This window comes from Histoplasma capsulatum, genomic scaffold (genome assembly GCF_000149585.1).
Source record: "Histoplasma capsulatum NAm1 scaffold_10 genomic scaffold, whole genome shotgun sequence".
NCBI classification, from domain to species: Eukaryota; Fungi; Ascomycota; class Eurotiomycetes; order Onygenales; family Ajellomycetaceae; genus Histoplasma; species Histoplasma mississippiense.
In genome coordinates, this window is record NW_001813973.1 from 94,221 (window position 1) to 110,104 (window position 15,884).

Sequence of the window (15,884 nt, forward strand, 5' to 3'; positions counted from 1 at the left end):
ATTCACATCCTCGCCGAAGGCTCTCTCAAATCTGGCCCTGGCGTCAGCGCAATGGCGACCTTTAGTGCAGGAGCGAATCTATCTTCACAGTAGGCATCCCTACCCTCGTAAGCATATACCGCCATCATTGATGCTAACAGACGCTTCCACTGTTTCCTTTCTCTCTTCCTCTTTTAGTTCAGGTCAAAGGCACCTCTGATGGGCTACTCGAATGTTCTGATTGGTTTTTGTCAAACCCTCATCTCTCTTCCTACGTCCGTCATATCGAAATATGGGTGCCTGTATGGGGGGATCGAATACCAAAGAGCCGCCCGCGACATTACTATCGCCCCCACGACGGAATCGAAGACTCGAACCTCGCCAGTGTAGCAGCTGTGCTTCAAGCGACTGTCGCTACTTTCGACAATACTTCAAGTAATGGCTCAAATAGCACCAATTTTAGATTCTCCAGCTGCAATGCCACGTTGCAACAAATTTTTTCTCACGTTTCCTACTTCTTCCCCCACGCTCGGATCTTAACGTTGGAAGGTGGCCATTGTAAGAAGCCACCTATGATCAGGCATTTTGATAATGACCCGTGGGGTCAATCCGGCCATGAACGTCTAGAAGTGCTGCCCAATATTCAAACCTTTGTCATGAGAGGGGCGTGGAATATCATGAGGGATTACCAACACTGGTGTAACCTTACCAGGGCATTGCCTAATCTGCGTGAATGGGACTGTGCCTACGCGAAACGAAAACTCGAAGCCAATGTCACTTTAGCCAAAGCTCTTACCAACTTCCCCAGAACAATTACCCGATTGGACTTAAGTTTGGAGGGCTTCTACAATAAAGAAAGTTCACATTCGCGCTGGTTTGGTATAACACATGCAGAACCTCACCTCTGCCAATTGTTGGGCGCCGTTGCACCCCAGTTAGAATGCTTGACCTTTACTGGCAAAGTTTGTGCATGTTTATTCACCGACGCACGAGCGGCCATGCTCACAAACCACACAGCCTCAAGGCTGAAATCAGTCGATCTTGTAGTGAAATCATGCTGCCGAGAACAACGTTCCCACGATGATGGCTCCCCAATGCTCAATGATCTATCCGGCATTACCAATATAAATTTCATCAACTCGTTCGAGAAACTGGTGGTCGCTGCGCTCATATCGTTGGAAACATTCGTCACCCTTAAATATGTGCGTATTCGGTTTATTGATCTTGATTCCGCTAGTCCCCTCGGTCTTCTCAATCCATATTTTCAGCTTGTGAACAACAAATGTATTGGCTTGTGGAGCGAGACTATCCTCGATGCGCTACACGCGGCCCGACCGCATGCAAAATTCGAACTGCTCGACGATGGCATACTACCCCAATATGGAATCAATGTTCAAACCGCATCGAGGGTGTTTCCTCGCACACGACCGCTAAGTATCAAGGCAAGCTCGTATAAGATCATCGCTGACAAATCAAAGCTATGATGAATCCAGCCTAAGTCCCCTGATTTCCAGCCATATTGTCTTTCCGTTGTTTTCCTTTCATTCACGCCTTGCCTTTTTTTTGTTCCTTTTTTGAGATTTATTTATTTTTACTATTTTCTTCCGCGTCCGAATCTGTGCTAATATATTTCCCTTTCGAAACCTGTGCGGCGTTCAAACTCAGCTTTGCCAAATGTGTTATCTCTTGTTTGCTTAATCTCTTTTCGTTGCGCAGCTTTATTCAGTTTGCGGTGCTGGAGGTCTCCTTTCTAGAGAGGCTGATTTCTCCTGACTTCCAGCGTGGCGTTAGGATTGCCTATTTCAAACTTCAATGAGAGGCCTCTTTACTTTTATAATTACCAAAATACAGCCAATGCCTGGTTGAAGCTTGCTTGATTCATTAATTATTCTAAAAGTTCGACATAGAGCGCATCGTATGGTAAGGAACATCACGAGTAAATAACAAACAACATGAGCGCCAACGGAAGTTCCTTATCTCCGATGCGTAACGGACGGTATCGCCCACTGCACGCTCTTTATAATTACCTACATATCATATTGGCACATGCTTTACGCTTGCCAGAGTAACAGCCAGGACTCGCCAAAGCAGCCAGTCAATTACCTCACAAAGCGCTACATTATCTACCAGAATCATGTATGTGGCAAAGAAATTTCAAACGAACCAGGCATCTCCCTCATTTCTGGTCCCCTGCCGCTTTTGTTGCTTTGCTCGGATCTCCACTGGCGCGCATGGCAAAAGAACTCACTGACTGGACGCCGACATCAGCAACAATAATACCTAAGATCCAAACGTTGACTAGGAAGAATATTAATGAAGCGAGAAAGAGGCCCGGAACGAAAGTAGAGAGGCCATGAAACTCGAGACGGAAACCCTGATAGAGCCAGAGCGCCTGGCCGCCTATCCAAAGAGCGAGGGCGCTGATGCCGAGGAGTGGTTTTTTTACGAAGAGAGAATATGGAAGATAGAGCGGGAGGAAGATCATATACCAGAGGAAATACTGTATTTTGTATTAGATCTTAAGAGCCCCATAGCGGAGGAAGGGGCTTGAAAAAATAAATGTAGAAAATAATGAAAATAATTAGTACGAACCTGACTCGTGCAGACCTTGTTGAACGTGACAAACGCAAAAGTTTGCGCTAGCATGGTGCCTGCTAGATCTTTCTTGGCCAAAGCAAGTGGGATTAAAGCGGCAGAGAGGGCAAGTTGTGGGATGAAAGCCACTGACTCTAGGTTGCTTCCTAGAGACGTGCCTTGTGCAGTCGAGGAGGAAGAGAGATAAAGGAGCATATTGTAGGGTGAGAAATTATGCCGATGGTCGACACGGGTGAGATGGTGTAGGTAGGTATGCTGCATGAATGGAAGGCCGTAGGTGACATACATGGTGAGGTTGAGGGCGGAAAAGACGAAGAGAGAGGCGAAGGTGAGAAGGATGCGGGACGGGTTGAAAAACGAGCGTAGCCAATTAATCATGGATGACAATGACAAATTTGATACCTCTCCTGCATGGCTCCCGCCCTCATCCAGCATCCATATTATCGATGGGGCGTAGATGAATGGATATATCTTAAAATGAACCCCAAGGCCAAGGAGCGCGCCAGCCAGCACGATTCGCTTTTCTAAAACAGCCCAAACCAGTGCAATGACCATGACTCCCAATAGGCCCTCTGAACTGCCCCTTGTACTAATTGTAGCAACCATGGGATTAAGTAGCCAGATGCTAGCGTACTTGAGAGCGCGTGGCATGTCCATATTCAGATGACGCTGCTGGCGGAGAACTCGGACAATCAACCAGCCAGCCACGATGTCGGCAAAGGCAAACAATGCTTTGCCAAAGGCGGACCATAAGCTACCACCCCACGCATTCGGGACCAGGAGCCATGCCAGCAACGGGGTGTAGCGGTATGTGGCTCGTTCGTAGGGAGAGCGACCCTGCGAGACGAACTTCGCCGCATCTGTGAAAACGAAGTAGTCGATGTCGGTGTATTTCACGGGAGAGTGGGAATCTTGAAAAAGACCATAGAAGAGGAGAATAACACGAAGGATAACTGCAGCAGAAAAGACTAGAGTTGGGGAACCAAATATAGACGGCATGGCGGAGTTTAGAAATACATCTATTCAGGGGCGTTTTGTTTAACTAACTAGTTTGTGGTGGTTAACTAAGCTGCGGTTGGAATTCGTACGATAGATATAAGGGAATGTGTATGTCGGAGTAGCAGGAATTTATGCAAGTACAGCCCATAAAATATGAGTTGGCATGCGGTCGAAAATTGTAATCATCCTCTTTTCCTCTATTCGCTCATTCAGAGGCCATTGTTTCTGTTGCAGAGCTGATGGCTTTGTATCTTGGGAGCTTTGCGGATGCGGGCAGGAAAAGGCCAAACGTAAAAGGATGAGTAGAAAAACGAAATCAAGTCATTAGGTCCACTGACGAAAGTTCTTTACGCAGCGTTAAGATATAGATCCTCCTCTTGCAGTATTTATTAGCATTCAATGTGTATAGCTAGCTAGTTGAAGAAAGTTGGAAATAACGAGCCCGGAGTATAGAATTTCCGTTCCAAAGAACGGCTTCAGCCACCCAACGTTTTTCCCATTGACATTCATATCTCAAAATATGTTTATTAATATCCACTGGTTATCTGCATCAATTGAGACATCCTCGATTTTATATGGAAAAATGCATTGAGGTGACGCACATCAACTGTTTGTCATCTTTTGTGACCAAGGAGTATTTTTCACTCTGGCTCGGACTTCGACATTTAATGCTGCTGCAGAGAATTGCTGAAGGCATGGGTGATTATAAGAAAATTCTCTGTGATGGTACCTCGCGCTTGGATAGAGCATTACAGACAGGCCACTTGCCTTTCTTTCAAGCTCGCCTCCCAACACCATCCACTGCTGTCGCCGTAGTTTTCCACAGTTTGGCCTGCCATATTGCCATGGCTGTCGACATATGAAATAATTAGAAAATTGGAATATGGAGATATTTGGGAAGAGATACGCTTGCGAAGCGCCGAACATTGAACATAGCGTTTGGAGAGAATGACAGCGCTAAAGTTGAATTGATACAAAAACTGCAGCTGAAATGTTTATGCTCCTCGGTACAGGCTCGGTACAGGATACAAAGTACTTTGGGGAATCCCCATTTACACCACCCGCAGAGAGCACTTCCAGACCAATGGTCTGATAACAAGGATATCCCACAAGAGATTCAATTCTTCGGCGCCAGCCCATCATGGAAGGACATGGACCAGTCACAACGATAAACTGCTTGCCTCTGTTTTAACTGTTATCCTGGGAGGGGTTCCTCTTTTTCTTCCCTTCTTATTTTAGTTTAGTAGTGAATCAATGCAAAGTGTTGGCGATTGGACCTAGGTTACATATATGGCGTGGGCTAAGGAGACAACATATCCAAGGTTGGATAGCTAGGAATCTCCAGAAGAGGGCGATAGGTGCGGCATTCCTCATCTATGTAGCAGTATGTCGGAACTGGATAAAGTCCGAATATTGACCCAAATACTGAATATCAATGAAATAAATTGAATTGCTTATATTAACTCCAGTAATTACATGATAACCAGGCAGTATTTATAAGAAAGAGAATGCTTGGATATATGATGGAGAGCAGTGCTGGTATACATCAGACCAGTGATCCGGTTTCCGGAATTGAGATAATAGAAGATCCTTGCTAATGTAATCATCAGAATACTAGATATGATATATCACTTCTCACATATCATCAGAATGCTTGATATGATATATCACTTCTCACACAGTATATATCCTTCAGCTAGTTAATCATAGTCGCTTACCTTTTCATCCCGAGGACCTAGGCGAGCGGAAATTTGCGATTTTCTTTTTCTGAACTCTGTTGGGGGACACGAGAAACCGAATCGAACCTCTAGAATTGACTGAGTATATGGAAGCTCGGTAACTGTGTGGGCAGAGGTATAAATGGAATGGTCAACTCGTAATAATAACTGTAGGCGCCAGCACAGATGTGCCCGATCTGAGCAAAATAGGGTGAAATAATCGGCAAAGTTCCTCATGAAATTACTCTCAAAAATTAATTTACGGTGCCTTCATCGTCCAGATCTGTCTTAGTACCGGATAAATCCCGCTGCGAATAAAGATCCCATCGGGATCAGTCATGATGCCGAAATCACTCATAAGGTGTTAAGCATTCAATGAAATAAGCAGGCAGCTTTCTCCAGCAGCAGATACGTTCTGCGTCGGATTCCAGACTTTCTCGACGTGGCAGTAGGCCACATAATCAATGTGAGTTACCTGGAGAGAAACCTTGAGGTTGGAGGGACGCGACACGACGGTCTTCGGCAAAAAATAATCGCTGACTGGAAGACTTTGACGAAACCTGTCTGCAATTTCAGGATACATGCATGACAAAGATCATTTGAGCAATGAAGGCTGGTTTCCGGAGCTCACGGAGTAGCCTGCAGGTACTCTTGACGAAGCACCAATCCAGCAGATGTGCGCGCTGGGACCCACATAGTAAGGAACAACATCGGGAAGTCTGGTCAGGAGGGATGTCTTGTCTCCAGCAGAGAGGAATCACACTTTGGATCCCAGGTTTTATGGTCTAGACGATGATTTTATTAGGCCACTGGGCAAAAGAGCTCAATCACCACCAGCGCCGTGGTGGTATAGAGGGTACGAATCACCCAATCCAATCCCCCCAACAGGTTTGCCCTGGCAAGGAAGTGATCCGAGAACAGAGGTTCGTCGCGGAACATAAGCATAGCATATTCAATTATCATTTTGAGCCCCTCACTCGGGAGCTGGAGCACCGCGTAGGGAATTTATACTCGTCGTAGTACAGCTTTCAACTGCGCCAGCTGTTTGCAATTTCTTGGCATTGTCATCCCGCAACCGGCAATTACACTTCCACACTAGTAATATGGCAGTATTTATTTAGCCCCCCGCAATTCAACTTGAACATACAAGAACACATATGGCTGGCAGCAAACGCTCTTGGGAAGGCAACCTAGTCCAAAGCCTAAAAGCAACAGACATGGCGTTCGAAGACAGCAGCGTAGACGCCGACACATCCACCATCTTGTCAATTTTTACCACTTTCCGCAGCGAACTGGACGAGCACCATGACCGTCGAGAGCGCGTGATTAAAGCTTCAAGAGATATCACAGCTTTGAGCAAAAAGATGTACGCCATTTTATATGGTATAGACTGCGATACATCTGTTGCATGGGAGCTGACAAACCGGATTGATCCACAGAATATTTTCCTTGCACCGGGTTCGTGCTCTCAACCAAGCCCTTCCCAAGAGCATTGCGAAGGAAAACCATGAACGCCTCACCCAAATAACCACCCTCTTCAAGTCCGTCGTACCTGACTTAGGCGGAATCAATTCCCACCGATACCAATGGCAGATCAGTCCGGGTATCCAAGAGTACATCGAAGCTGTCACATTTCAACATTACATCGAGACCCAGCGGCTGATGTCCCTAGAAGAGGTGGCCAGGTCATTACCTAAGGGTGTCCTCGTGACTGAGGCGGACTACATCTTAGGCATATTCGATCTGACGGGAGAAATGATGCGCTTTGCCATCATGATCATGACTAGTTCTGCCATCAACATTTCCGTCGATGGTGCTGCTGCCGGTTGTTCTGATAACCGGGATAATGGCCGTGGTGGCATCCTCATAGACCTACGGCAACTGCGGGCAATGTTCGAGTCAGTGAATACACCGCGTGGACATATCTTGAACCGGGATTTCGCGAAGAAGCTTGAGGTGATGCAGAATAGCGTCGAGAAAGTGGAGCGGGCGGCATATGGCCTGCTTGTGCGGGGAAGCGAACGGCCTGGGGGCTGGATGCCGGATTTGTCGGGCCCCGCTCAGGTCGAGAGCTATTGAGATCGTGTTCTATTTCCAATCAGTGTCATGTTGATCTCGTCGATGCGTATATGATGGATAATTATTTTGCTCCAGGAGCCCAGAGGAGTCATGAATTCTGGAAAGGGTAATTAATTTACTTGCGTGTGCTAAGATACAATGGACCGTGTAGGCGTGGTTTAAACACGGCTCCTATGATGGCCTTGTGTTAATGTGCCCTAGTTGGAAACATGATGGTAGTAAGTATGTGGTTTAAGGGATAAAATTCTACACGCCGTCAAGACGAAGTGCGTATCCATTGCGAACGCTAATCATTTGGGGAACAAATAATAATGATTAATGATGGAAATCCATTTGCGATAGCATGCTTCTGCTAATCATTTTACAGATTGGTTGCTCTAGTACTAAACCATCGCATTTCAATCCCGTTGGCTTTGGTCATCCCGAAGGCATTACCCGTAATAACGCAAGTGAAATGAAATCAAAGGCCCCGACTTTAGAACATGGTCGAGTAGAGAATGAGCGAATCATCCGAATGTCGAATTCTGAAAACCAATACATCCCAGATTGGATGTGGGAAGTTAAAGTCCCACGCTGGTAGCGAAGCAAATAGACACGTACAGAATTATGAAACAAGAGAACTCCATTCATCCCGCTAGACCATCATCGATAGACTGGTTTAGACTTGTTGTAGTATACCAAACCTGGCCACGACACCCTACTGAGCTGGGCGTGTGGGGTCTTCATCCTCATCCAGAATGCCACGATGAATGAGCTCTTCAGGTTTGGGACGGCTCTGAATCTTATGTTCCAGATTATCAGCCAGCATGTGTTTTTCTAGCTCACGCGCATGGGCCTGGAGAGCCGGAGCAGCCGTGGAGGACGGAAGGATGTTTCCTAATATTGAGCGTTAGGAGGCTGTGCATTGCTGGGAAGCTGGTGCAGGGTTCGCTATAAATGCCTACTCTCCACGAGGTCTTCGCGATCAGGCCTTTTCTCCAAATGCTTCTTGAGGCTGTCTGCTGCCTTCTGGCGGGCTAGCTCCTGTTGTGCTGCTTGCAGGGACCTGCCAAATAGCGTGAGGTGTCAGCGGGGTAGAGTCTCTCGATCTCGGGGGGGAGGAATGGCTGAGAGCGAAACGTACGGAGCAACATTTGTGTCGAGAAGTATGTGTCTATCTTTCAAATCCTGCTGGCCAGGACGGTGTTGGAGATACTTCTCGAGCGAGTTGCGTCGCTCGACAGGCGAAATAGGCGAAGTATCGACGCCAGAAGACTCAGCCATGACCGGTGGGCTGGAATGAATACTAGGGACAAAGGAATGTAAGATATGATTGTTAGTTGTTAGGTTTATATCAATCAACTCGGACTCTCTAGATAGCCAGTATCGAGTGTATATACTCTGTAGTACGCAGGAAATGTCCAAAGCCCGATGAGTGATGGTGTCTTGTTGATGTCGTCAAGTCTCGTTCTTTGGGTTGGCGGCGGGTGATGACGTAACATAACAGCGTGTCATGTGGTCGTGCGTCGTGTTAGTGGGTACTACTGTTGGGCACTAGTTGCCCAGGCGGCCCTCCACCGCACGTGATTACCCCTATATATACAGAATGGTTAGCTAGCGATCGCACAATGAGAAGATTAACCATCCCACATTATCTGTTGGCCGTAGGCTGCCTAACACGGACTAGCGCAAACCGCACATATATGCCTCAGCTGCCGACATGTTAATACAACCACTTAGACGTCCCACATTATCCTCCTACACGTCGTCGTTTGACCAATCAAAACAACTAACTAGAAGTAGTTAACTACTTGTTACTACTTGGTTGACTCTGCTTAATAAATATATCGTTTGATTAGAGAGTGCTGTGAATTCTTTAATGTCCAAAAAGGATTTTCCAACAGATATAGTCTATGAAGGTTACTTTATTTCTCACCTCTCATCTACCTCCAGGAATCCACCTCCCTCTCTCTAATCATCCTCAAAACGTGCCAACTTCCTGATCAGGTTCCATTTCTGAGAAGGAAAGGGATCTCAGAAGTTAGCATCACAAGAGATCAACCCTTGGAAAATCAGATTCGTAAATAAGCCAAAAGGGCCAGAGTATTGAAAGCAAGTTCCATATAAATAGCTATGAAAAGTCTCTACATACTAGCATTGAAAGTCGTATATCATAATTGCTCCACTTATATCTCGCTGTGTTTAGTTTCACAATTTCAAAAATGGCCGAGGGCTTGGCAATGATGAAACAACACACGCACGGCACATGCAATGGAAATTGAAATTAAGCCCTCTCAACATCTAATTTCTCGCAGGGTAAAATATTATATTACCAATTGTGCAATCAGATCTTTATTCTGAAATACAATCCCTGCTCTTCATTTCATGTTTTCATTTATATTCTTTTCCCACTCTAGCTCAAAGATCTCTAGAGAAATTGCATCTCAGAATGTGCTCTATGAGTTATATATCAACACAATTCATATGCTGATTGGAGTCATTGGGAATGGTTGGAATTCCCTTAATTCATTCAAAATTGTCGTCAATTGTACTATGTGCTAAGTTTGCAAGTTGAGTCTCCATACACACATTCACCGATGTGGCTTTGTCACATCAACTGCTGCCACTAGTCAAACCACATTCTTGTCTTTCTATTCAGAACAAAGAAGCTTCTCTGTAGAGATACTGTACAGATTATTAGAGGTGATACTAGTTGAGAGTCGGAAGTCATTCAAATTTTTGAAAGAAGAGATAGCAGATTGATAGAACTGATTGTTCTTGATGTTGAAATTGCTTACCTTCATAAGTTTAGATAAAAAAACCACATTATCCCCCACAAATTCAACAACACATGTCATTACAGCAATAAATGCTGGTGAAGTAAAAAGGGCTGTTTTGGTGAAGATAAACAAGCAATTTAAAGTTAGATATATTCTTGTTCTTTGCAGAAAGATGGGCAACTTACTACAAGTTATGTCTTCCAGATTCTTTATTCACCATATCAAAAATCCTCCTCTTAAAAAATGTCTATGACGATTGTCTAAAAATGGAATTCCAAGGGAAAGAAAACAAATGCCCGAAAAAATCTAATTCGATCCACTAAGCCACTGTCCCTAGAATAGCTAGATGCAGGTAGATGCCACATAACGAAGTCACACAGCGCAGGCACAGGGGGAAAGAAATACAAGGGGATAATGTCGCCGATCAAATATGGACTCCATCGCTAGCAGAAATCCGCCCCCGTTGGCCCCAAGACAAAAGGAAAAATGTTTTCGAAATCACGAGTAGATCAATGAAAAGGTATGCATAAAATCAATGCTCTTTTTTTTCCCTTATCCAAACCAAACCTGGCCAAACCATATTAAATCCCAAAAAATATATATATGTACCAACTGAACTTTTTGTTAAAATAAAAAGGTCAACCGATGATAACCGTTTTAAAGTAGTATATCATCTAAAATAAAAATAAAAATAAATATCAAGCCCAGTTTCCCAACAGGGCCATCAGCCCTGCGCCCAAACAGAGAAGTCCGAACGCAGCCAGCACCTCCCGAAGTGGTGCCCGCTGCATCGAGGGGCTGAATACAAACTCATGCGCCATCAATTCCACTAAAGCCGTGTATATCAGGATGCCCGCAGATATAGAATCAAAGACGCCATTCACTATCAGTGTAGTCCGCCCCTCCGCCGGATATGTCATGCGAACACCCAGGCCAACGGCAATGGAAATTGGAGTAGAGAGGCCGAAGGCGATGGCAAGCAGGTATGGTGTTAGTTTCTTGGAGCGCGGCCAGGGGACTGTTGCGAGACGCGAGCCTAGACCGAGACCTTCGAAGGTTTGGTGAAAGGTTAGCACGACGTAGAGAGTTACAAATTCTTGGCCGGCGACGGCGAGAGTGAGGCCGATGAAGATTGAGTGGAAAATGATGCCGAATTCGAGGATGAAGATGGAGGTTAGCTGCGCGCTGTAATCTACTACGAGGGAAGGGAGACCATGACTGTGGGAATGGTGGTGATTGTCTTGAACCTGGTTGTGGAGTGATCTTTTCTCTGTAAGACGGGAGTGGCTGTTGGTGTTGTTGTTGTTGTTCTCGTTGGAAGAAGAATTCGCCAGATGCTCGTGATTCTGGCCCATATGGTCTTGTGTGTTATCGGAAGGTGCAATTTCCGGCTGCTGGTCTTGGGCATGCGAGACGTGGCTGGGCGACTGGGAACCATTTTCAATCTCCTTAGGGATATGTCCATCTCCAAAGCGAGCGAATCGAATGACCATGAGTTCAGTGAAGAAAAGGACGATAATTGTGATAAGCATGATCCCTTCCACCCACGGGTATGCAGTAAGGGGCCCTGTTAAACAGCGGTTCGTCAAAGCTTCATGGGCGGGTGCAAGGAGGTGGATAAAAGCTGTCGCCACAATGACACCTGAACCGAAGTATTTTGCAACAAAAAAAGTCCAAGGGAGGACACTCATTGGCATTTTTCCAAGCTTGGGAGACGAGAATCGAGCCCAAACAGGGAGCAAGGCACCCAAGGAAGAACCGATCAGGATTACAAAAACTGCGGATATACGCAGGCCCAGACGGCCATCATACTCATTTCCTGTATCACAGGCATCAGAAGCACTGCCCTCTTCGGCGCGGGGCAGGAGAGCCGCGAGACAAGCGGAAGGTAACATGGCTGGCGAAACGAGGGCCACAAAAGAACATTCAATGGAGGGGGTATGAACAGTGAGTGACCGGAAATCCCAAATAGCGAATGTGGTATCAAAGCCGAACGATATCCCGGCTGAAAACCGTGCAGAGCAGAGGTAATACAGGGAATTAGGGCTGCGATGGCATGGAAAGGACAATAAATATAGACACACAGAGCCTGAGATCGGGCGGGAATCTCAGATGCAACACCCCACGCATGGTCTTTTGTCTGAATGCCCTATATAAAGCGGAGCCGCCCGCCGATGGTTGCCCACAAAGTGGATGCGGCGTAACAGAGCGTCATGCACAATACGCGATATTGCGCCACTCCCCGCCGCGGACAGCTCGCAATCTGGTATCGTACGGTATGCAGATCACAGTTACGCGAGGACCTTGGGGGCAAAGGGAAAATAACTGACTCAGCACCGCGGGGACGCTGGTGATTGGTCGGGAAGTGCTGAGTCAGCATTAATTGCCTTTTTCTGAGACAAATCAAAAAGTGGGTTCAAAGTACCTTGGAAGATATGAGGAATTAATGAGAGCAGGGAAAATAGAAAGAAGGGAGATGTACAAAGTAGATGATACATAATACGCCCAATGGATCGTGCAGCAAGAAGGTGTTAACATCCAAACTAAATCCCCAGCATGGATCCCACCTCTCCCAATGGCGACACGGGCTTCTGAGTATCACCGGCAGGCTCCTCCTGAGATGGATTCTGGAGCTTGCTTTTTGGATAGTCCGCCTTCTTTTCTTCTTCTCCCTCTCCTTCCTCATCTTCCTCCTCCTCACCCTCCTCGTCCTCGTCTTCCTCTATTTCAGCAGCCTGTTCGACCTGGAAGAACCCCGCATACAACACATATCCCACAAACATCCCTAGGCCAGCCAATACAGTAGCTATCGACGTATATAACTCTCGTCGCTGCATCGTGGCGACCTTCGCTGCTATCTCCTTCTCCTCACAGGGCCCCTGCGCCTGCTCGCCCGCCCGTTGCAATCTAGCGTTGGCTCTGATCTGCTGCACAATCGGTATCGAATCCGCTACCCCTTCCAGCGCCCGCTTTCCCATTGCTCCAAGGCTAACCAGCTCCGGAGCTCGCCAAGGCAGGCTCGATGCACCCCCCACGCTCTCTGAAAACGCCATGGACACCTCCACTGGCACATCGCCAAAACACCGCGACCGTAATCGGGCTACATAGGCCACTAATTGCGGTCCGTGTTCCGTGACAGCATCTCTCAACCACGGGTTTGGAAGGTTTGGAACTAAGGCCAGGGAGAGATAACCCAACGCCAAACAATCTTGACTCGACGGAATTTCCGATGATAACAGATACCCTTTCCGCCCCAGAAGCTCTTCCAGAGGTGCCACAAATGCGCTGGCCAGGCCCTCCAGTCGTATCTGGTTTTGTTTTGAAGACCTGTTTAAAATATCGCTCACTGTCGCCTGGCGCTTGCGGATAAGGCTTTTTGGGATTTTGCTTGCTAGGCTGCTGGGATCCCGCGCTTGATATCTCTGCTCCTCCACCATCACATCGACATCAAGGGATGTAAGCCCGAGATATTCTGTGCGTTTCTTAGCCAGTTTTCGAATTTGTGGTGGCGTTATCCATTGGCTGGGCCATTGGAGAAACGATGCATAGGCCTGGGAAGTCGCATTGTTATAATTATCACTCGACACGTATAAGGAAAGGTCAATCAATGGCTGGCCTTGGGATTCGAGAAAGGATGAGAACCTGTTATCGCCACTGTTAGGTCCTGTAATGCAATTCATATGCTTTGGTTTCAAAATGAAATTAGATTTGGTAGAAACATGCACTTACGCTATGCAATCTGCTTTCTCTTTTTGACCCATCCACCGATCCAAGTCCCATTCTCCATCAGAGTATTGGCTCAGGTATGCTACGATGTTCCTGAACCGACTGATCCACCTCGTTCCGGTCCATAACGCTGGTAGTTCATCTGCAAATACCCATTAATTAGCATCCATATTCTAGTCTCATAGTATTTTTAATCAGTAAAGGAGACGGATAAGCCGCATACACCTTAAAAGGAAGCGAGCAAGGCGGAAAACAGCAGCGAATCTGATATGTGAAATGACAAGGTCGTTACTCACTAGTTGGAACCATACCAGGATCGCTGTCCGCTACCAACACCCACTGTTCCTGTTCCCCATCAGAACCTCTTAACTTCATGGGGACGGCCAAAGCAAAATATGCAACCATCGAAATACATTGTGGGTCGATCGAAGGCAGCCCAAATGCTGGGCCCCAAATATGTAGTTCGAATGCCATAGTTTGATTTTCTCCTTTTATTTCCTTCTTTTGACATGCTCCCTTGTTATAGTTCCTTTCCTCCCTCCTGTTCCTTCACAGTCCCACGCGCCAGACACCCTCATATATGGCTAGGTTTGCGTTGAGTTTGTTGCGCACAGGTTACGGCGTACCTATTTCCGCGAACCGATTTGATTTTGCTATCCAACAAATATGAACGTATACAAGTATACACCTGGTAAGGAGCTGGAGAAGCTCTGAAATCGTTGGGAGTGTTTCTGACACTGTTCACCAGCCTGAGAGTGAACAGTACGGCTTTATTGATAGAGGACGGAGGTTGCTAATAATACAAATGAGGTAGCCGATTTCATCCACCACATAAGACGTATTGATCACAATCGTTCTGGGAGATGCCCGAGGTTCCACTTTCTTGTTTATATGGTCCACGTGATATGGTCTGCTTTTAACCTTCAAAGCTAACCACAAACTAAATGAGAGTTTGAACTTCTGTCAAATCCTGTAGAATCTAAACCAATCGGCTTATAGAATTCATAGTAAACTCCAGAGCTTTCACAGAGTTATCCAAGGAAAAAACTAATATAATCATATCAATTTAAAACGAACATATCAAATTATCTCTCTCTCTCTCTCTCTCTGAATTTTCTATCCATCTCTAGTTTATACAACATATATAAGTATTTCATTGAAAATGTCACTCACTTGTGACTTTTGAACATACGTAATTATCTTCTAAAAACATTTCAAAACATCAAGTTAAATCATTAATATATTTCATAATATAGTAAAAAAATCTTTCGAAGTTAGATATAATCTACATAAATCTCTAAATATTTAGAGTATAAATAGTGGTATTTATTTATATCTTCATTATGGCTAGTATAGAGGCAGAGAGCAATCTGTAAATCACCAGATCTTCATATCGTATGTAGGCAGGCAGGCAGGCAGGTGGTATTAAAACTATATATCTCCAGACTTTCAGATCATCGATATGTTTGTTTATCGAATCTGGATATATAACACCTATATATGAATGTAAAGCGAATGTGGGAGCCAATAGACATTGACCCAGGCCTGCCCTTGAAATTTAATTCACCACACTTAGAAACCCGGAAACCTGTCCTCTTTCTCTTGTGTCTACTCTTTTCTTTACTTCATTTCTCCTGTCCAGTACTTCAATCGTTCCCAGTTTATGACAATTCCATCTGTCCAGTCGTTTGCACAGAGTCAAAGCATTATGTAACACGATGGCCATAACTAATGAGCATCTTGGTTGGCTATTTATGATTGAAAAGTAAATGGATGTTACTCATAATGCGTTCCTCTTATTTTTATTCATGGCTGTATTCAAAGGCATCCCGCGCATGCTAGACAAATATCTCTTCCCTTTTTCGATTCCGCTGCTGAAATCTTGGGAAAATGAACCCATATTTTTTTTTGCTCAAACTCCAGGCACTGTCGATGTGAGGTATGCAATGGGATTTACATATTTTTCGTGTGGCCTCTTGAGTGAGCGACTATGAGATCGAACAAAATGGCCAGTCTCCTGCCCATCTCT

The 15,884-nt window shown here is 45.6% G+C and overlaps 6 protein-coding genes across 6 annotated transcripts; 2 read left to right on the top strand and 4 right to left on the bottom strand.

The window, feature by feature from the left end:
• Positions 1 to 51: 51 nt before the first annotated feature.
• On the top strand, positions 52 to 1,463 carry HCAG_07927 (conserved hypothetical protein; the record flags this gene model as incomplete). The annotated part of the gene is made up of 2 exons (XM_001536768.1): positions 52 to 64; positions 178 to 1,463. 2 exons carry the CDS (start codon positions 52 to 54, stop codon positions 1,461 to 1,463), a joined length of 1,299 nt encoding a protein of 432 aa, XP_001536818.1.
• A 692-nt stretch (positions 1,464 to 2,155) lies between these two features.
• On the bottom strand, positions 2,156 to 3,573 carry HCAG_07928 (predicted protein; the record flags this gene model as incomplete). Its single annotated transcript, XM_001536769.1, has 2 exons — positions 2,156 to 2,479; positions 2,572 to 3,573. 2 exons carry the CDS (start codon positions 3,571 to 3,573, stop codon positions 2,156 to 2,158), a joined length of 1,326 nt encoding a protein of 441 aa, XP_001536819.1.
• Positions 3,574 to 6,448: 2,875 nt separating this feature from the next.
• Positions 6,449 to 7,370, top strand: HCAG_07929 (conserved hypothetical protein; the record flags this gene model as incomplete). Its single annotated transcript, XM_001536770.1, has 2 exons — positions 6,449 to 6,657; positions 6,731 to 7,370. 2 exons carry the CDS (start codon positions 6,449 to 6,451, stop codon positions 7,368 to 7,370), a joined length of 849 nt encoding a protein of 282 aa, XP_001536820.1.
• A 697-nt stretch (positions 7,371 to 8,067) lies between these two features.
• On the bottom strand, positions 8,068 to 8,633 carry HCAG_07930 (conserved hypothetical protein; the record flags this gene model as incomplete). Its single annotated transcript, XM_001536771.1, has 3 exons — positions 8,068 to 8,246; positions 8,315 to 8,415; positions 8,494 to 8,633. 3 exons carry the CDS (start codon positions 8,631 to 8,633, stop codon positions 8,068 to 8,070), a joined length of 420 nt encoding a protein of 139 aa, XP_001536821.1.
• Positions 8,634 to 10,827: 2,194 nt separating this feature from the next.
• HCAG_07931 (hypothetical protein) lies at positions 10,828 to 12,024 on the bottom strand (the record flags this gene model as incomplete). Its single annotated transcript, XM_001536772.1, has 1 exon — positions 10,828 to 12,024. The coding sequence occupies one exon, from the start codon at positions 12,022 to 12,024 to the stop codon at positions 10,828 to 10,830; it is 1,197 nt and encodes a 398-aa protein (XP_001536822.1).
• A 648-nt stretch (positions 12,025 to 12,672) lies between these two features.
• On the bottom strand, positions 12,673 to 14,329 carry HCAG_07932 (predicted protein; the record flags this gene model as incomplete). Its single annotated transcript, XM_001536773.1, has 4 exons — positions 12,673 to 13,437; positions 13,477 to 13,771; positions 13,859 to 13,997; positions 14,152 to 14,329. The coding sequence occupies 4 exons, from the start codon at positions 14,327 to 14,329 to the stop codon at positions 12,673 to 12,675; spliced, it is 1,377 nt and encodes a 458-aa protein (XP_001536823.1).
• Positions 14,330 to 15,884: the final 1,555 nt, after the last annotated feature.